The 20,347-nt window shown below is 38.9% G+C and overlaps 2 protein-coding genes and 1 long non-coding RNA gene across 3 annotated transcripts; 1 reads left to right on the top strand and 2 right to left on the bottom strand.

Annotated features, from left to right (window-relative positions):
* The first annotated feature begins 353 nt into the window (after nucleotides 1–353).
* ankrd66 (ankyrin repeat domain 66) lies at nucleotides 354–3,768 on the top strand. Its single transcript, XM_026153083.2, has 3 exons — nucleotides 354–571; nucleotides 2,765–2,993; nucleotides 3,104–3,768. The coding sequence occupies exons 1-3, from the start codon at nucleotides 433–435 to the stop codon at nucleotides 3,249–3,251; spliced, it is 516 nt and encodes a 171-aa protein (XP_026008868.2). The 5' UTR covers nucleotides 354–432; the 3' UTR covers nucleotides 3,252–3,768.
* Nucleotides 3,012–13,066, bottom strand: LOC113012758 (adhesion G-protein coupled receptor F3-like). Its single transcript, XM_026153082.2, has 17 exons — nucleotides 12,747–13,066; nucleotides 10,261–10,309; nucleotides 10,027–10,156; nucleotides 9,775–9,927; nucleotides 9,575–9,681; nucleotides 9,407–9,465; nucleotides 9,193–9,317; nucleotides 8,605–8,826; nucleotides 8,146–8,403; nucleotides 7,912–8,049; nucleotides 6,489–6,597; nucleotides 6,207–6,282; nucleotides 5,784–5,969; nucleotides 4,140–5,456; nucleotides 4,007–4,048; nucleotides 3,697–3,732; nucleotides 3,012–3,616 (listed from the first exon to the last, which is right to left on the bottom strand). Exons 1-17 carry the CDS (start codon nucleotides 12,773–12,775, stop codon nucleotides 3,557–3,559), a joined length of 3,096 nt encoding a protein of 1,031 aa, XP_026008867.2. The 5' UTR covers nucleotides 12,776–13,066; the 3' UTR covers nucleotides 3,012–3,556.
* Nucleotides 13,067–18,018: 4,952 nt separating this feature from the next.
* Nucleotides 18,019–19,390, bottom strand: LOC145422526 (uncharacterized). The gene is made up of 2 exons (XR_013903838.1): nucleotides 19,271–19,390; nucleotides 18,019–18,582 (listed from the first exon to the last, which is right to left on the bottom strand). It is a non-coding gene; the product is annotated as an uncharacterized LOC145422526 (long non-coding RNA).
* Nucleotides 19,391–20,347: the final 957 nt, after the last annotated feature.

The raw sequence follows: 20,347 nt of genomic DNA, 5'->3' as shown, positions 1-20,347 counted from the left end.
TGTAGGCCCATTAGATCTGGGAATTGTTTGTCAGCAGATGTGGAAAACCAGTATAGAGTCATGAATGTGAATAAAATAATGTTGTAACTAATAAAGCAATTAATTAAGAATCTGGCTATATCTGTGAAGCACAGGACACTTAAAATGTTAGCCTGATTTATTTCCACACTAAAAACAGACACAATGTGGATTGTGTTACCTTTTTTTTACTTGTTATAGCACATAAAATGAGTTTTCACTTCCTAAGACAGGCTAGCCTTACTTAAATCGCGTCCTTGCTGTTTTTGAATAATAATAATATATTTTTATTAATATATTATTATTATTGATAACGATCTAGACACGCCCTGGTTTCCTTTCCGCGTTTTTACCTTCAGGTTAGGAGCCATCTAGTGTTGATCCGTTGCTAGGATCCACTGTTGCTAGGTTAAAATGTCAGAGTTGCACCAAGCTGCAGCAGCAGGCGACTGTGATCAAGTTGAGGAGCTTCTGAGGGAAAATAAGTGCAATCCCAACCAGAAAGACATCGACTGGTACAGCAAGACACCTCTCCACTGGGCAGCGGCTAAAGGTAGTTCGTTAAATACGTGAAAATGAGGCGTATCCGTGTCCCCTGGTGACTGCGCAAGTCTTGGGCTCAAATTACCTGTTCGCATTCACTGGAAAATGAAAAATGTGATTAGACCACGTGTACGCTGTTTATGCAACATAAATGTTAGTGTCAGTACACTAAACTGCGCTTTATACCGTGCGTAAAAACGATTTAGGCACAAAGTCGGAATTCATGAATATTTGTTAGAGCTGCCTTTTCACTAAATATTTAATACAGTAGACAGCATTCATTAAAAAATACTTTGGAAACAGTTTCTCCTTTAATAGCCATAAAGATGACGATTTTTCCGTAAAAGCTTGACAAAAAAAAGCCCTTTCCTCAATTCTATTGATTCAACATTGAAATCTGACATTACATCAAATTTTTAAACTACATTAATATTGAAACAATATCAGAGTCGGATAAAATACATTTTAAAGTTCAACATTGATGTTGAACATTTATTTTATATCAATTTTTCACCCTCTGTTAAAAGTGAATCAGTGTTGAATTCTGATGTTGATTTTTCCATCACTTTTGCATGCTCCGTTAATAGTGAAGCAACAATGAAATAATCCTTTAAAAATCAACAGGACTAATACTAAACCACTGCAAATTATCATCAGCATTTAAACCTGTGCATAAGACAGTTGTGTATGATCTAAAAACAGGATAACCATTATCTGTTAAACATTATGTTACAATTTAACATGTCCATAATAATATCCCAATATTATTAAGCATTACGTTTTATCTTTGCATCAATTAAGAACAGTTTATTATATAAAAACTTTTTTTTTTGTTCAGTGTATTATTTTGAATTCATTGATTCTAATTTACTCTGGAATGGGGCTGGATATTGGGTGTCCTGCACCACCCATCTGATCTGGAGCATATAGGAGCCATTCCTGCACTTGTTGGGCAAAGGCAAATTCAGAAACTGCATTTACCCTCAGCTGCTGAGTCAGGCCATCTGAGACAAAAAACAAAATGTGAGCCAACATGGGAGCTACAGGCCAACCTTGTAGTTTGCTAAGAATCAGAGTTTTGAGTTGCTGCGTCCAGACCAGTCTCTAAATATTCAACAATGTCTTTTTTGTGCTTGTATGTTAAAACTGTGATTACACACTATAGCCAATTTTTTAGGTACACCTTTTCAACATCTCGTTTATTGTCATTTCTAATGAGCCAATCAGATTGCAGAAACGCAGTACTTTTAGGCATGTGCGGCACTGTACAAAAGCCTTGCACTACACCTCATTTCTTTATATTTTGCTTCCAAGGTGCCAGACTTGTTCGTAAATTTTTACCGAAACCACTACCTTGACCTCAGCAATAGTTTTCCAGTCTTTCAACATTATTTGGACATGCTTGGCCTGCTTTTTTACTCATTTTCAGTCCGGTCCTTGTACCTGACCATTTTTTTAGAGGAATCAAGGAAAAAACGTGACTGGACTTTTCTTGAAGATGTTTCGCCTCTCATCCGAGAAGCTTGTTCAGTTCTAAGACCAAATGGTGGAGAGTCCCAAGTGTGAGTTGTCCCTTAAGAGGGTCATTGACCCACTATTGATGAAAGGTGGCTTTTTCACACACACACAATAGACAAAGACAACATCTCCCAAGATTTCAAACATAGAGAGGTCTCTTTTCAGGTTTTCTGGCTATTTAGGGCGAGGCAAGGTCTCACAATGGTTTCACCCAAAACCTCTGCTATGGCCCACACCCTTTTTCACACCTTGAAAAAGGGTGTGGGCCATTATTAGCAAAGGTTTTGGGTGAAGCCATTGTGAGATTCTCCACACTGCTGGAGTAAATATACTTTGTTACTGTACTTAAATAGAATTTTCCGTTCTCTGCACTTTACTTGAGTATTTATGACTACCTTTTTACTTTTTCTCCCTACATTTTTAGAGAAAAATCTGTACTTCATCAGCACTACAGGAGAGGAGACGCATGAAAAGAGTGGCTTTTTGTGTGTCAGGCATGCTCCTAGCTAAAGGTCCAGCTGCTGTTTTTTACAGGGAGAGAAATGAGTGAGCCAAAACCTTAAGGAGGGTCCCTGAAAACGTTTATAAAACACTCTGCACAATATTGTTTAATTTCCCCAATAGCCCTAATTCATCAAAATAAGTATTCTTAACTTGCTCACAAACTAATTATATCTTTCCATAGGACACACAGAAATGGTGAGGATACTTATAAAGCATGGAGCCAGACCATGCCTGAGGACAGAGTATGGGTGGACCCCTGCCCATTTTGCTGCAGAGTCTGGTCGGCTGGCAGTGCTGCGGTTGCTGCACTCACTCCATGCACCTATTGATAAGGAGGACTGCTGTAGAGACAAGCCAGCGCGTATAGCCGAGATATACGGACACCAAGACTGTGTTAGATTCCTTAAAAAGTATGACATGAAGCCCGGTTCTCAAATTGTTGTAATTTTAATAACAATAAACTATATATAATATAATGCTTGTACATGATTAATATATGGTCTTGTTTTGTGTGTTACAGAGCAGAGATAGAGTGCGAGGTTTATCGCAAGCTATCAGCGCGAGAAGGGGTTTCAGTGGATGACACAGATGAGGAGTGGGCAGAACAGGACAAAGAAAACTTAAAAACTGAAGCAAGATGTGAGCCCAAATCCCATTTACAGAAATAAAATCCTCACGCAGGTTTTCTTCTATCCTTTCAGCTGAGAGTTTTCCTTCAGCTCTTCACTGCTAAGTGCTATTTAAAACATGCAATGTACAGTATTATTAAATCACATTTCATATGAATATGTATATTGAACAAAGAAAGACAGATAAGTGTAATAATTATTAAAACTTCTGATTTGTATTACTGCAAGTAAAACAAAATAAACAACAAAGAAACAGTCACATCAAAGAGTAAATGTAGCTCATGAATCGAATATATTTGATTTAAATGTAGTGTTTTGTGAGTATACATGTGTGCAGGTGTTGTTTAGGACTTTTTAGTTGTTGTTTCCAAATTTGTGGAGCTTTCGCTGATGGTTGGTGGAGCCTGCAGAACAGAGGAAACAGATGTGCGTCATTCATTATGAGTTACCACGGTTATTTACGAACAAGCTGTGGTTCACTTACTTTTTTCCTGAAAGAATTCAGCAGTGCTTCACGGGTCTGTGAAAATCAGAATAAAAACATTTGATGAAAAGATTTCCAAGGATATTTTTGATGATTGTTGATAATAATTTCATTAAAATAATTGAAATAACACAGAATAAACCTGAGAACAACTACAACAATAATGACATTGATTCAGCTGTGGATTTTACATCATGCGTTCCTGCCATTGGCTTCAAACTTTAAATATATTCAAATGTTATCACAGTGATACAGCAGCATCTAACTAAAACTAGGTAGGCCTCTTATCTCTAGAAGTAAATGACTTTACCATTCTGTCCCCCAGGCACGTGGTCAACAAAATAAACAAACCCTAGAAAAGAAAAACAAGCATTTAAAAAAAACAGTAATACTTTTAACAGAACAGATATTGAGTCTGATCAGTTTAATAATTGTGACCATACCTGGAATGCATTGAGCACAACAAAAGCGTAGTTCACAGCTAAAGTCACAGCTCCAGCTGTGAGGTCCATAATAAATGTTGCAAATCCAAAAATCCATGGCAAACCAAAGATTGGAGTCAGAAGAATAACTGATCTCAGGACAGTTTTGGCAGCCTGTATTTCTTTCTCATGAGACTTTTCTCTGCTCCTATGGTCCAGAAGCTTCATGATTACCACTATCATGGCAAACAAGTTGATGAAAACAATTATACCAACTGGGAGAATGAATGTATAGATGGTTCCTTTCAGAAGTCCAGAATAAACCAGCCAACATGTTTCCAAACTGAAATACGTGCCTGGAGCGCCGCCGTTGTTGGTGAGAAATGTGATGAAAACAATGAGAAAAGGACAAACGTAGCCCAGGATCAACGAGAACCTCAGATAGGTTTTCTTGCCCACTTTGTGAAACAGGAAAACTGCCTGATGAAGGAGCATGGTGCTCAGGCTCAACATCCAAAAGAACATGGCCAGGTAGCAGAAATGCTTCAGAAGAGCTGCAATTCTACACCAGATTTCTGAAATGATCTCTGGTTGAGAAGATGCCAGAAAACAGCAATCTGCCACCAGCAAACAAAGAGAAATGTTCACGTGGGCGGTATGGCGCAAATGTAGAGTATTTGTCTTGACTACTTTGCTCCAGACGATCAGTTCTATCAGGAGGCTGATAACGAGTGACACCACTGATGCAGAAAGTCCAGCGTACGTTATCTTGGTCATGTAAGGGATTTCAATGGGATACCGAGACATCAGAATGGCAAATGAAGTCAGATGATTGCAAGTGCACTCGTCAGGTTTAGAAGCGCCCCCCCATACACATCCTTCATCTGTCCAATTGCTCTGGTTGTAGTTCCATGAGACACATTGTAGTTTATAATGGCGAGGCCTTGGTGTGAGCAATGGGAACTTTAGTGTAATCTCAAGGTTTTCTTTTCCCCGTTGAGTGGTTGACACAACAATGCTGTTGATGTTAAATGTATGTGTTGTATTGGGCAAATAGTCCTGCAGGTATTTGAATCCAGCTGTTTTTACGATGCCATTTCCTGAGTTTTTAACAGTGACTGTGGCATTGAACACCGTATTGGTGCATTCATCTCCGCTGCATGTCTGTACATGCAAGTTAGTTAGATTTGAATCATTACTTATGTTTGATATCGCAATTAAATCCTCTACTGACTGCAGATATTTCTCAGCCAGGGTTTTGTTGCTTTCAGGATTCGGATTATTCCACGAGTTTCCAAGAGACCCATCCAGCAGATTACTAGATGAGGCCAGGAAATTCTGAAAAGAAAGACAAAGGTTTGCAGCTCATATAGCTGTGATGTTCCCATTAAAGATTAATCATAAAAAATGAGTTAGTTGTCACTCGTCAGCAGCTGTTTTATGGTATATGGTTTAAATGAGCAATGAACTTGGTGTAAAAGTTAAATAGTGATACTGTACTACTAATGTATGTAAATAGCAATAAATACATTGACCAATACTGGAGATTTTTTTTCATTGTAACTCTTAAGGTTTGTAACTTTAAATACAAGTATTTATACTTATCGATCTTAATGTTTTAAATGTTTTTAAATAGTAATAACAAAGATATTCTTTGGTGCTTACGTTACTTGTGGTTGTGTCATTTACACCATGGTTTGTCAGAATGATAGACATGGTGCTGATCACTTGAACTGATGCATTCAAATTGGGAAACGTGTTAATAGTCTGTGGATTTTGAGTGGCATTGGTAAGACTAAAAAATATTGACTCTGCATTTTTTTCTAATGCCCCAAGTCCAGTGCCAGAAATCTGTAACAAGAGCACATATGTATTAGGCAAGCTTAACTGTGTCAGATGTAACTGTGTCAGCGACTTTAACAAAAACACTAGAGTACTTTCCATTTTCCTGTCCTGTAAAAATAGCAAAACAGTTGGATAATTTGTTGCTTTATATTAATACGATTACTTTCCTTTCATGTGTAAAAAACAAAATCAAAAAATAAAAAGTGAAAAGATGATAACCTCAGTTATAAAATTTAGGCTTACCACTGCATTTTGCAGTATATTGTCGAGGTCGAAGTTCACACATTTTGATTCTTCCTTTCTCCATATCCCCTCCAAGCTGAAAATATTAATTAAAAAAATTTAATGTTACACATAAATTCTAATATATATACTGCTTAAATAATTTCCTTAATCAAAATGCAAACAATTATAGTTTTTGGACAGTAAAAGAAACAGAACTTTTAATCCAAATAAATAAATAAAAATAAATTATTATTATTATTTACATTATTACATACTACACATGATTGGTTATATTCTTACTCGCATATCCTTGTTCTTTGCCCAGCAGAGTTTTTGCATTTTAAAACTGCAGTAAAAGTAGCTTTTGTGGCTTCCCAGTCACCTTCAGCTGGACAGTACTTATCATTTACTGTTTTAGGGAAGAAAATTTCATATAGTTACAAAGACAATATTCTAAAACTGTTAAAACTGAATTTGTCACAAAAATTTTTTCCTGTAAAGCATACAAATATATAAATATTTGATCCTTCAATGAAGTAATAAGTATTTCCAGAATTTAGTCATGACTGCACAATCCTTGCCAGATTTTACCCAAATGTATTTTACAATGTAGTATAATTCAGTATGTCACAATTACTATATTATTATACACTAATATCATGCACCCTCTTTCAATTGCAAGGTTTTATATATCAGGATGTAATTTAAAAAACTTGTCTGGACTATAGAAAGTTCTGAAATTATATAATTGCAACCTCAGATAAACAAATGGCCTCACATGCAACTCTAGAAACTAATACAGTACAGATTCGTTCATGGTTGACTCAGTGACTGAAAGGTGCCCGGGTCCTGTCCCATCACAGGACCTGGACATCAACCCTTCAATGTGCTGACAGTTGGCATGAGCTGTTTGTGATGATATGCTGTGTTTGTTTTTTGCCAGAACTTCTCCCCTCTGGTCTTGACCTTTCAAAGGACATTGTTCCTGAAGTCTTGTAGTTTGTTCAGTTGCAGTTTTTCAAACCTAAGCTGTGCTGCCATGTTCATTTTTTAGAGACGAAGATCACTCCTGACAGCCTTTACAAAACAAGCCATACTTATTCTTCTTTTTCCAATTGTATTCTGATTAACTTCAACATTTAACATGCTAACTGAGGCTCATAGAGTCTAAGATTGACTTCTAAAATTGTTTGTAAATGGCCTTATCACCCAGCCCAAGATGGGGAGTAACAGTTGTTGATGTCTTTTTGCTTCTTTTTTTTTGCATTAACACATTACTGAATTCTCCAGACCAGCAAAGTGACAAAACATCTGCTTTTATTGAGGCGCTCACACTTACTGACAGCCTGTTAATCTATACAAAATACAAATATAAACAAAACCCATAATAACATATGTGTGTCTTAAAGATACATATGTGACTTCTTTTTAAACTTGTATATCTTTTATTTTTCTTGAAATGAATTAGGAATCGTTTTGGGGCATTTAAAATGATTCATTTGACTGTTGTCTTTAAGGTAAGTAATCATTTAAAAATGTTTCAGGCAGTTTATGTTAAAATATCAGAACCTGTTGTTGTGAACTGGCACAAATGAATGAAATCAGATTCATTTGTTTGTTGAAAGTTTTATAGTTACTTAGTTCTTTTTTTTTACTTCATTGTGGGATCATTTGTGGGTAATTATGCCTTCAATAATTCCCATTGCAAAATACAAAGACATACCGGAAATGATATTGAAGCGCACTGTAGCCTGTCTTACATTCCCAAGTCTGTTGGTAAATGTACACACTGTTGTATCTACACTTGTGCTATGAGCACAGATGATTATTTTACTAGTTGTATAAACTAGTATGTTGCCGCCTGCAAGAATTGAATATTCATGTCATGTATTTTCAGAACAATTTTGCATAATAAATATTTTAATTGAAATTAAATGAGACCAAATAAATTACTTACTCTGAGTTTCTAATTGGCCTTTGAGACCTCCATCCCATGTGACATTATAAGGTTCAGTACTATTGCTTATCTCACATTTGGCTTTTGCTTGGAGAATATCATTTTCGGTTTTACAGCGTGGAAATGATGGCTCCGTGAAGACGTCAATGTCCGGTAATAGTGCTACATCCAGTTGAGCACTGGCTTTGTGTAACATGTTGACTGTACAGCCTGATGTGGTGCAATTACCCGTTTGGTGATAGATACATGAGAACTGTCCTAAGAAGCAAACACAAGTGGGGTTAAAGCCAGCAGATTTTGATTCTTTTCATTCTGTTTGTTTCTGGTCCATAGAGGGGTGGTTGGGGGGGGGGGCTTTCACATGTGTGTTAAAAGTGCATTTCTTCTGTTTTGCCATCATTGTATCATCTTTAATTATTAACAGTACCAATAATAATATAATGGAACATTCATACATACCATTCCAGAGTTCTGTGACGTTACTGAGGTTGACTATACTGTTAGTTCGTGATGATGTATAAACTGTTGAAACTGTTCCAGTAGTTATGTCATATTGCCCTTTGCTATTTATTATACTCCATTGTGGGTAAATTTTCAGGTCCTCTTTGGTTGTGCATCTGATCACTTGGTTGGTGGCACCATAAGGCACAGGCATTGGTGGCATCTTTAAGTTGACAAGACCTGTGGAGGAAAAAATAATAATAATGAAATTTCAGTCCCTGAAACTTAAAAACCTATCCAGTGCTGTGAACACCGCAGATTGAAGGTACTGTTTTGGAGCAACAGAATAAATCTTAAAATTATTATAAACTAAAACTAGATGCATAAAGATCTGTGACTTTCATTTTATCTTCATCAGAGTAATGATTGCATCCATAACAAATCTGATTTCACTTTGGGTTTTTTTTTTTTTTTTTTGGTGGACAGAAAATGATGATCATGGAGAACTAAGAAGAGAACAGAATTTACAGAATTTTTAAACTCACATGTTGGAAAGAATTTCTTGCATACAGTACAATGCACCCCTCTGCAGCAAGATTACATTACCTGAAGTCTCCATAATAAGTGAGGCGGACAGACTTTGGCCAATCTTTACTGAATTACTTATCAGAGCTTGTGAATCGATGCTGGAGGCGATGATTATTTTAAAGTCTGCAATGACGCTACCAATCCTTCAAACAAACAAAAAAAAGAGTGATTTTACATTTTTATTAGATAAATGTAAAAACATAATATTTTATTTGTAATTGCACGAATATACCTGAATCTTGTAATGTTTAAAAAGTCAAATCCCCACAGAGTGCTGTACACTGTTTTCATCTAAGAGGTAACAAAGGATGGAAATAAAGTGAATAACAGTAATTTCTATTTTCAAGGTTAAAAATTATGCTGTATACACTTAAATGCATTTTGAGAAAAACATTATTACCTTTGTCAACAACCCATCACTGCATTTTGCATATTTAGGGTTTGTTATATCTTCCAAACAATCTGTATATGTAGACCCCTGCAGTCTAAGAGACCCTGTGATGGTAACTGTGAGCAAGAAAATGTCATTTTGGGGGATGCTTTTAACCTTGATGCTCACAAATAACCAGATGTGCAAAAACAGTTAAATTGACTTAATACCTGTGGTGTTTAGGACACATTTTGCATCTGCACTTTTATCCAAAGTGCATGTTGCATTGCCACAACATTTTGGATTAGACTGACAGAAAGTATCGCTCCATCTGTGGTCTGGTTTGCATTCACATTCTTTGCTGCCGGTACCATTTGTGCACACTTATGAGGACAAGAGTTATGCAGGGTTAGAGCTAGAGGTTATATAAGTATTTTCTTCATAAATCACAGCATGATGTGGAAGATTGGAAATTAGTTTACCTGTTGTCATTACAGGTGCTACAACAAATGTATTGTTACACGTAAAATTCTTCAGTATGCTCGTGATATTTGCAATTGCACTTTTGTCTATTATCAGTTTGGCATAAAGCATTTGTGTTGAATTATCAGCCTGTGAAAGAAAAGTGATTCCATTTTTTTCTTCTTTTTTTTTTTAATTTCATGATACAGTTGAACTTTAAGATCAAAATGTGTAATTGTGTGTAATCAACAAACCTGACAGAAGTTTATGCCCAAGATGTAAAGAAATAAAAAGGTCCACATCCTGTTTTGGGAAAAATAAATGATATTTTTAAAAAGCATTTGGAGTACACAGCATGCTATAATTAAAATGTTCCGCTTCAAAACAAATGAAGGTGATGCATGAAAAAGATTTTCTGTCGCTTTATCTTTCCCGTTTTGCACACATGAGAGAGGAAAAAAAACACATTTGAATATGATGCAGTACAAAGAAATCCGCTTATCTCGAAAGAACAGTTAAACTGTGCAGGTGTATCTGATAAAGTGTGTGTCTAGCTTGTATTACAGCACTAGCTCTGTAAACAAGTAAGTTCCCAAAAAATTGGATGATGTGTAAAAAGGCGGTGCAATGATTGGTAATCATTTGACTAAATATAGTTCAAGTACAACATAAACACCTTTTTTGGGGAGAAAAATATATCCGCAGCAAGCTACAAAATACTCTAAGAATGAAAAAGAAATGTAGATTCTATGTTGTATGATAGACATTAAATAGTAAAAACAAATCCACACACAAGAGACAAAGCTGAACTCTAATATAGAACGGCCATTACTGTTGAGCCTGGAATTACAAACCGTTCCATCCATCCTGCCAGGCTATCACACAGAGGAACTATTCATGCCCACATTCACACCTCCCTCCAGTTTAGAGTATGTTAACCTAACTTGGCTGTCTTTTGAATGTAGGGTGTGGCGAACCCTGTGGCAACTCACGGCATCACGGGGAACTCACGCAAACTCCAGGCAGAAAGCTCCAACAGGCTGGTGACTTAAAACCCAGGACCTTCATGCTTTTAATTAACAGAGCTAACCACTCCATCACTGTGCAATCCAATTTAAAAAGAGATGTGATATAATACTATGTATGGAAATCACTGCTTGGGCTTAAGAACACTTCTGAAAGACTCATTACAGCAAGACCATGTCAGACCATATTTTATGTGGTCGTGTACAGTATGGCTCCTAAACTGGCCTGTCCAATGTCCAAATCTTTCACACACTGCAAACATGTGGACCACAAAAGCAAAAAAGGTGATGCGGCACAGCCTTCTTTAACCCTCTCAGGCTCAAATTAAGTTTTAGTTGCTAATGGACAACCAAGTCCTGCAGTGGTACTTCTGAGTAAAAAAAAAAAATGTATGTGGGGTAATCAGGTTGTTAGTTTTTAACCGTTGCAAATCGGCAACGCCTGCCTGGAGAGGGTTAAAAATATTTTTTAAAAAGGTTTTAGATTTTTTTATGTTTTAGGTTATATCATTTATACTCAAGCAAACCAAGCGATTCAGAATCTGAAAACTTTATTAATCCCAGAGGAAGTTTTGCAGTCTCAGTTTCTCCAAGATAGTAAGGACATGATCGAAAACTGCCAATATTAATAGTGTAAAAATGCTCTAATATAAATATCCTGATATATTACACAAAAAAAATTACATTTAAAGCTGACACTGAGGCGCTTATCAGACCGACAGCCAGAAATCATACCCACAAATCAGCATCAAACTTCAAATACATTTACAAACAATTCCGGCGGAGCTCACGGGCGCGTCACTGCAACCCCCCCTGGCTTCTGCTCCGCGGCTGCTGAGTGAGCCCTCATCTGGGACTCTCCTCAGCTCTTTCTGGGACAGTGGCGCGGCTGCCCATCTGTTGGTCTTCCTTGGTCTCTTGTGTTCTGGGGGCCTCTGGATGTCTGGAGTTTTGATCTCCTCCATACCTGCTTCATGCCCTGGAGGACGGGGCTGTGGCCCCCCCCACACCCTCTAGCAGATCATTACATGAAGGAACCTTTTAAAAAAAAACAAGCGCGTCCATGCTCACAGGTGTACACACGGGTGATCACACCCACAAACTACACCCTTTTTGGCTCCTACCTCAAAGCACACTGTGTTCTGTTGATCTTATGTGCTGCACAATAATGTTTAACATTTAGTATTTACTGTCATATTCCCATATATCATTGTGATGTTGTTTATTCTATTACTCTTGTTCTCTTCTGCTTGTTTTCTTTTTTCTTTCTCAACAGGTGATCCAGGTGATCGATAGATGCATTTTCTTTTTCTTTTTCTTTGTCTGCCCATTCTGTTGGTTTTTGTTTTTTTGCCCTTTTCCCCCGTCCCTCTTCTCAGCTGTTTCTCTTTCTTTCTCCCCTTCTTTCCCCCAGTCAAGTCTGTCCCGTATTCAGCAAGTGAAAATAAAATAAACAATAAAAGGTGACACAAATGGACCATTATGGCAAGGCTGGGATGGTCAATTTGGTAAAGTAAATCTGTTGGGCATCTTTCTTTGCCTTTAGACAATAATTCTGATGGCAAAAGAGCCAAACGGGACAGGCAAAAGAAAAGAAAAAAAAACAACAACAAAAAAACAAAAAAACAATCCCAAGTTTCAAAACACTATTTTCAATTCGTTTTAAATGATACTTTACACACATATCCAAACATTTTTGTGAAAGCGTCACTAACCTGCTGTACAAGATGGTAGACGGACCCATCGGTGCTCAGAAATGATGAACTATCAACTGATGGAGCTCTCCCTACAGCAACTTACAAGGTCGGCAGAAGACTAAAACCTGGTGTCTAGTAATAGGAGTATATGATGAGTTACTGTAAGAGGTTACTGCAGATACATATGCAAATTAAAAAGACTTATGAAGGACTAATTTGACTTTCAAAAATAGAATGAATGATGTTGGTGTCCATAGTATTAGCATATATTTTCACTTCGAAATTATGCGCACAGAAAAACATGCAATGGCATGCTCACTTTAAAGTCTGTTCAAGTTTTCATCTTTGCTTTGTGCTGTTTGCTTAGCGTTCTGATAGAATGCTCTTATCTATGCATAAAATGTATAATTTACATGAATCTAATGTCTTTGATATACTGTTTGTTGATAAGGGATTGATAACGTTGACATTTTCATATATGAAATAATTTTTTATGATTTAATATATGAAAACCACTTTATTTTTTTACATCTGTCACGTTTGCCTTCAGTTGGGATTGGCATGCAATCCCTCGATAACCTGTATTATATTTATTCAACATCCAACTTGCTGCTTCACACTAGTGTAGGCGTGTGTTAATGTGATGTTTGTTTACATGCTTTTGACTGTATGTAGGAAATTCTTTTGGATTTCTTGGAGTATTTGGAGTATCCCCCACATTGGACAATCGGACCATCTCTCCCTGTTCCTCACACCTCGGTATTCACCACTCATCCAACGTGTGAAACCTGCTGTGAGGACAATTAAAGTGTGGCCAGAGGGGACAGACGCAGTGCTCCAGGACAGATTTAAAAACACAGACTGGAATATGTTCACCCACACAGACCTGGACCAGTACGCCTCATCTGTACTGGATTACATCTCCAAAACCACAGACAGTGTCACCACCCAGAAACGGATCACCATGTACCCCAACCAGAAGCCTTGGATGAACCGGGATGTTCGTCTCCTCCTGAAGGCCCGCAACACTGCCTTTAGGTCAGGAGATGCACACGCCTACAGTACAGCCAGGGCTAATCTAAAGAAGGGCATCAAAAAAGCCAAACACCATTACAAAAAGAAGGTAGAAGAACACTTCTCCAACTCCAACCCCCGACGCATGTGGCAAGGACTCCAGACCATCACAGACTACAGGACCACCAAACCCTCCCCCGCATCCTCTGATGTCTCCTTCCTCAACGAGCTCAACAACTTTTATGCTCGTTTTGAGCGAGGGAACCCCACAACCACAACCAAAGCAGACATGACGCCAGACCACCAACCTATGACTCTCTCCCCCACCGATGTAGGAGCGGTGCTGAGCAGGATCAATGTCCACAAGGCTGCAGGCCCTGATGGCATCCCCGGGCGTGTTCTCAGAGCGTGTTCTGGGGAGCTTGCAGGAGTGCTCACAGACATATTCAATCTGTCCTTGGCCCACGCTGTGGTACCGGCCTGCTTCAAATCCACCTCCATCGTCCCGATACCCAAAAACTCCAACCCATCTTGCCTCAATGATTACCGCCCGGTAGCACTCACCCCCATCATCACTAAGTGCTTAGAGCGACTGGTCCTAGCACACTTCAAATCCTGTCTCCCCCCCACCCTGGACCCCCACCAATTCGCATACCGCCGGAACAGGAGCACAGAGGATGCAGTCTCCATCGCAATGCACTCTGTCCTCTCACACCTGGACAACAACAACACCTACGCCAGAATGCTGTTTATAGACTTCAATTCAGCATTCAATACAATCCACCCCTCACAACTCATCAGGAAACTGACAGACCTGGGTATCAGTTCCCTCATCTGCAAATGGTTACTGGACTTCCTGACCAACCGCCCCCAACATGTCCGGCTGGATAACCGCTGCTCATCTACCATCACAATGAACACCGGTGTACCACAAGGCTGTGTGATGAGCCCTTTCCTCTACTCCCTCTTCACCCACGACTGCAGACCTGCTGATGGTTCCAACACCATCATTAAGTTTGCAGATGACACCACGGTGATTGGCCTCATCAGTGACAACGATGAGGCCGCCTACAGGGAGGAGGTGGATCGTCTGGCTGAGTGGTGCGACAGAAACAACCTGCTTCTTAACACCGAGAAGACCAAGGAGCTCATCGTGGACTACAGGAAGAATGCTGACCCACATCCACCCATCCACATTAAGGGGACGGCTGTGGAGCGTGTGAGCAGCTTCAAGTTCCTGGGAGTCCACATCTCCGAGGATCTCACCTGGACGACATTATAACATACCATAATAGACCCATTTCTGTAATATACTCACATATCTATATTATTGCTAATATATATTGTAATATATCTATATCACTAAAGCACTTCTGGATGGATGCAAACTGCATTTCGTTGCCCTGTACCTGTGCATGTGCAATGACAATAAAGTTGAATTCTATTCTATTCTATTCTATTTCATCGTGGACTGGGAGAATATACAAATGATAAACGGTGAATTACAAGAGTTTGTCTGAAAATTTAGCAGGAGATAAAATGTGGCCTATGGTTAGCCACACGTAGAAACTAGCCAATTTAATGTTTCACGGGGATGTACTTTTGATGTTACTTTAGTGGCAAATCAGCACACTACCAAGCATCTATATTTATTTTTACATTATTTACATTATTATATAACCTTTTTGTTGAGGACCTAGAGCTCTGTAATGCAGGGCTCCTAGTTTTTGGGTCCAATTTGCACAATCATTAGAGGCCTGAGCTTAAAACAAGGACCTTATTCACTCCAAGCATACAAATCTTCAGTCAAATTATATGTATCAGGAACTGACTGTTCATACGCTGGTAGGAATATGTGAATTGTACCCACATTACAGGAAATGTATTTGGAGAGTCAGGTATCTAACTCTTATTTTATTTTATTTTTTAAATAAAAACTTTACGCATCTCTAATTACTGAACTCCTCACCCTGTATCTAAGGGAGGTGCTGAACTCCTCCACTTGGGGCAGCAATTTGGTCCTGACCCACAGTAAGCACTCTACCATTTTCCAGCTAAGACCTCAAATTTGATTCTCATTCTCACTCACATTCGTGTTGATTCTCATTCCCTCCACTTCACACTCAGATGCAAACCACTACAGTGAGAGCCAGAGGCCACCACCCGATAAAGCCGACAGAACCACATCATCTGAAAAAAGCACAGATGAAATTCTGCACATAAAATTTATAAACAGAATCAAAGGGCAGCCCTGGTGGATGAAAACCACATTGTTCCTCCTGTATCTGAGGTTTGACTAAAGGGTCAACTCTCCTTTCCAGCACCCTGGCATAGACCTTCCTGGGGAGGCTATGGAGTGTGATCTCCCTGTAGTTGAAGCACAACCTCCAGTTGCACTTCTTAAAGATTGGACCCCGGTCTGCCAATCCAGAGGGACCGCCCCGCATAGCTGGACTGGCATACCGGGCATTTGCCCGGTGGCAAGGCTGGACTGGGACAAAAAATCGGCCCGGGCATTTTGACTAGAGACCGGCCCACCAGGATAAAGATTGAAAATGTGACGTCATTCAGGGGTAAAACCGCAAAGGATTCTGGGAACTTGTGGCAAGAGGTACTAGCGCACGCAGGCTTTCAATTGAACTCAGTTACACAGCGATAAAAAGAAACCCAAAAAATGGCAAGAAACTGTTGTATTATTAACTGCAATAGCCGGCCGCATGACAGCCACGGGAAGCCGACGGGTAAAGAGATCGTTTTTTTTTTTATCGGATTAAGTCGTTGAGGAGAAATTTTTTAAGCCATGTTTCCGAAGTAAGAGCCGACGGATGGTCTGGATATACCAAATATAACGTCTCAGAACACTCCAGCTCACAGGTTAGTCTGCTCCAAGCATTCCCACAAAGGTCAGAGTTTTGTAGTAGTTAATACGTCATTTTTCTTAACATAATTGGTGATATAGGTTACAAGCAAGTCTGGCGCCGAACAGAAATTGTTGCGCTATGCTCCTTTGTTTATTGTGTTTATTGTGCATAAATAGTGAATTGTCCTGACACAATATTGCGTTTCGCTTCTGTTATTACCATGGTACATTGACAAAAACATATACTTTTATTCACAGGATAAAACAGTTGTTTTGTATCACTAATTGTCCAGTACGATTACAGCATACAATATTATTGTCACTGCTACATTTCTGTAATGCTACCAGAAATTATTTCCACTACTAATTAATTACCATTGAGCTCAAAGGTTATTTTAATAAACGGTTAACGAATGTGTATTTATGACGACGATTTGTGAGACTGGTAAACTTACCTTTGTTCGTACGATGGTCTTTCGTTCTACACGGTGCGTTTCAAGGTCCTGTACCCATCCGTCGGTAAACTGTACCTGGGCTTGTTGCAGTGACCTGAAGTTACTAAACTTCATGAGTGTATGCACTCACTCCAAGAACCGTATAATTATAAATATGAGCGTGGTGAAAGTTGGGCAGCACGCTAACGTCTTTTGTCCACTCTGTGTACTCGTAAGGGTCTAACCCTTTCACTCCTTTGATTTTTTCCTCGTATCTTTTCTTTGTCTTTTCGTCGAATCTGTCTTTGTACGGACCGGCATTGTTCTCCTTTTGTTTTTGTACATTCCTTTTTGTGCGTCAAAGAAAAAACAAGAAGGCATTGGAACCGGAGAATGAACGTTTTGCGGTGCTGCAAATGCTTGCATTTGATGCGGTACTTGGATTGTTTTGCCACGAGTTCCCGGCATGCAATGCGCGAAAATCACGTGATTGCTAAACAAGGCAGCCACCAGCTTCCTCCCAGCTTCTATTTATAGAGTTGCTAATTATTTGGCATTATTGCAGCAAACCAGCCTATGAAATGGATGAAACATCGTGACTGGGTTCCAGCGCTACACAAGGGACCTGCTGCAAACATACCACCATGCCAATCAGATTACTTCTTCCATGTGAGGGTGAAGAGGGGACCCTTCTGGATAAGATGGTGAAGGTTTGCTGCGTTTTGGTGAACAGTGTGATAATAAAACCAGGGAAGAATGAAACCTGCTCCTGTTAAATATTCTTAAGTCTTGTGCTGTTAAAATTGCTGTATTTTTTCAAAAGATACAGTAAATAATGTTAGTAGTGGGTGATGTCATGTAAACACTCATGATTTTGTGTAAACATTTTGTCATTTGTAAACTATAAATGACATGGATTCTACATTGTAACTGATGTGATGTTCTATAAGGTGGTTTCAATAAAAAAAAAAAGAGGCAAAAATTAGTTTGTTTCTTTATTCAACTTTTGAACAGTGGTACTCAGTGAGTATATATTCAGTAAATGCAAATTATTTACACGGCAGTGCACTACAGGCATAAATCTAGACCCCTAGATAAAACATTATGGGTCATTCCCACAACCCACAGCTTTACTGTGTTCCAGCAAAGTATCCAATAGCAGTGACAACTCCTCCACAGTAGCAGGTGGGATTTTTCTGTTTTGAGGACAGCTCCTTTTACCTGTCACTACAGATGGTCTGTTTAGGTTTTGATCAAGAGCCTTTTTTTGGGCAGCTGAAGAGGAGAAGTCTATCTTATGGCCAACCTCTGGCTGTATCTTGGTCATATTACCCAGCAAAACCCAGTATGCAGGTTCATCTGTAACAGTCCTTGTGCCACGGATCAACACTGTTGCTTCTACATTAAACAGAAGAGCAGCGACATGGCTGCAGGTCTCTGCGACTCCGGCCATACAGGTGCAGTGGGCGGCTTCAACCTTCCCTGTGATGCTCACAGTGACCCATGGCTGCAATGCTGGTTCATTCAGTCTTTGAGAGTGCAGGACCTGAAACACACACAGACAAAGTTCATTTAAAGACAAGAACTAATGAGCCAAGGCCGACGTAAATGTTCAAATTCAAATTTTATTTGTCACGTACACAGTCATACACAGTACGATATGTAGTGAAATGCTTGGTGAAATGTGTTTTATCTACTTTATCATAAATGTAACAAAGTGTTTAGAAAGTTAGCACATACATGTAATTTTTCATTTCTTTATGTGTCCATCTATAGAACGCTGCATGTTATAGTGTAAATCTGCCTGCAGAAAATGAACCTAAAGTATGTACCGGTAATGCAAGGATGTCATCACTTTAGAGATGGAGAAAGCATAAAGTGACAATTATGAATCCCTTAATATGATAAGGAGATTCTGCAGGTCATTGATCAATATATAAAATTAAAATAAATTGTATTTTTAGTGACACAAGATACAAACATGGAAGCAAGATGTTTAATTAGGATTATTTATAATAAATATGAATAAATTAGTGCAATTTCTTTAACCATAAAGAATAACAATCCTTCAGGAGAATGTCACATCAATGCACTGAACTCGCTATGTTATCCACCTAACAGCCTCCACATGTTCTCACTGTAATTTCCCCTCATGAATGAATTTATGCTGCACTAATCTGAATGTTTGCAAGGAAATCAAACGCATTTCACTCGCAGTACTCGAGCTGACTTACCTTTGCTTGAATGACGACTTGTACGCGCTGACTCCACAGACAAGGTACGAAAATATGTTAGCCGTCTTTTGTGAGCCGCGGTCAAGCCAGCCGCCTCCTATCAGCCGCATAAATTTCCTTGCGCGTTTACACCAGTCTTTACGGTAGCGCCTTTTCGCTTTATATCCTGATTGAAAGCCTAGACTCGCGCACACGTGCACGCGCGTGAAAAGTCACACGCACACGCGCACACAAATTACAATGGAACAGCCCAATACAGCCATCGTGACAGTCTGGTTGCATATTCAAAAATTCATTAAATATCATTCTTAAAAGTTGATGCCAAGCTTTCAACACAATCCTCTTCTCGGACACCTACTTTACCTCTGGGCCAGGTTTTACCCAGATTTACTGTAATATTACTCAGAAATCACAGTAAACTCATATTCAGTGCAGTACAGTCAATGCACTACAATTATGTTTATTTCAAAAATTCATTAAAAGTCATCCTGAGTAGTTGAGGTCCAACTTTCAACACATCCCTCCTCTGGGACACCTACTGTACCTGTGTGCCAGGTTTCATCCAGATTTACTGTAGAATTCCTCAGAAATTAACGGGTACTTGTATCCAATGCAGTCGGCCAATACAGTAGAATTATGTCAATTTTCGAAAATTCATTAAAAATCATCCTGAGTAGTTGATGTCCAACTTTCAACACATCCCCCCTCTGGGACACCTACTGTACCTGTGTGCCAGGTTTCAGCCAGATTTACTGTAGAATTCCTCAGAAATTAAAGTGTACTTGTATTCAATGCAATACAGTCAGTACAATAGAATTATGTCAATTTTCAAAAATTCATGAAAAATCATCCTGAGTAGTTGATGTCCAACTTTCAACAGATTCCTTCTCTGGGACACCTACTGTACCTGTGTGCCAGGTTTCATCCAGATTTACTGTAGAATTCCTCAGAAATTAAAGGAAACTTGTGTTCAATGCAATACAGCCAATACACTACAATTATGGCAATTTTCAAAAATTCATTAAAAATCATCCTGAGTAGTTGATGTCCAACTTTCAACACATCCCCCCTCTGGGA

The sequence above is a fragment of the Astatotilapia calliptera genome, chromosome 19 (genome assembly GCF_964374335.1).
Source record: "Astatotilapia calliptera chromosome 19, fAstCal68.1, whole genome shotgun sequence".
Taxonomy (NCBI): domain Eukaryota; kingdom Metazoa; phylum Chordata; class Actinopteri; order Cichliformes; family Cichlidae; genus Astatotilapia; species Astatotilapia calliptera.
The sequence above is the reverse complement of the archived record's forward strand: the minus strand, read 5'-3'. Positions and strand labels throughout refer to the sequence as shown.

Excerpts from the sequence above, each read along its gene's own strand:
- LOC113012758 (XM_026153082.2), bottom strand. The coding sequence starts at position 12,775 with ATGGGTCCGTCTACCATCTTGTACAGCAG. Across the intron at positions 4,049-4,139 it reads TTGTGCTCAATGCATTCCAG|GGTTTGTTTATTTTGTTGAC; the intron begins GTATGGTCACAA and ends TTTCTTTTCTAG. Across the intron at positions 3,617-3,696 it reads TGAATTCTTTCAGGAAAAAA|GCTCCACCAACCATCAGCGA; the intron begins GTAAGTGAACCA and ends TCTGTTCTGCAG.
- ankrd66 (XM_026153083.2), top strand. The coding sequence starts at position 433 with ATGTCAGAGTTGCACCAAGCTGCAGCAGCAGGCGACTGTGATCAAGTT. Across the intron at positions 572-2,764 it reads CCACTGGGCAGCGGCTAAAG|GACACACAGAAATGGTGAGG; the intron begins GTAGTTCGTTAA and ends ATCTTTCCATAG. Across the intron at positions 2,994-3,103 it reads TGTGTTAGATTCCTTAAAAA|AGCAGAGATAGAGTGCGAGG; the intron begins GTATGACATGAA and ends TGTGTGTTACAG.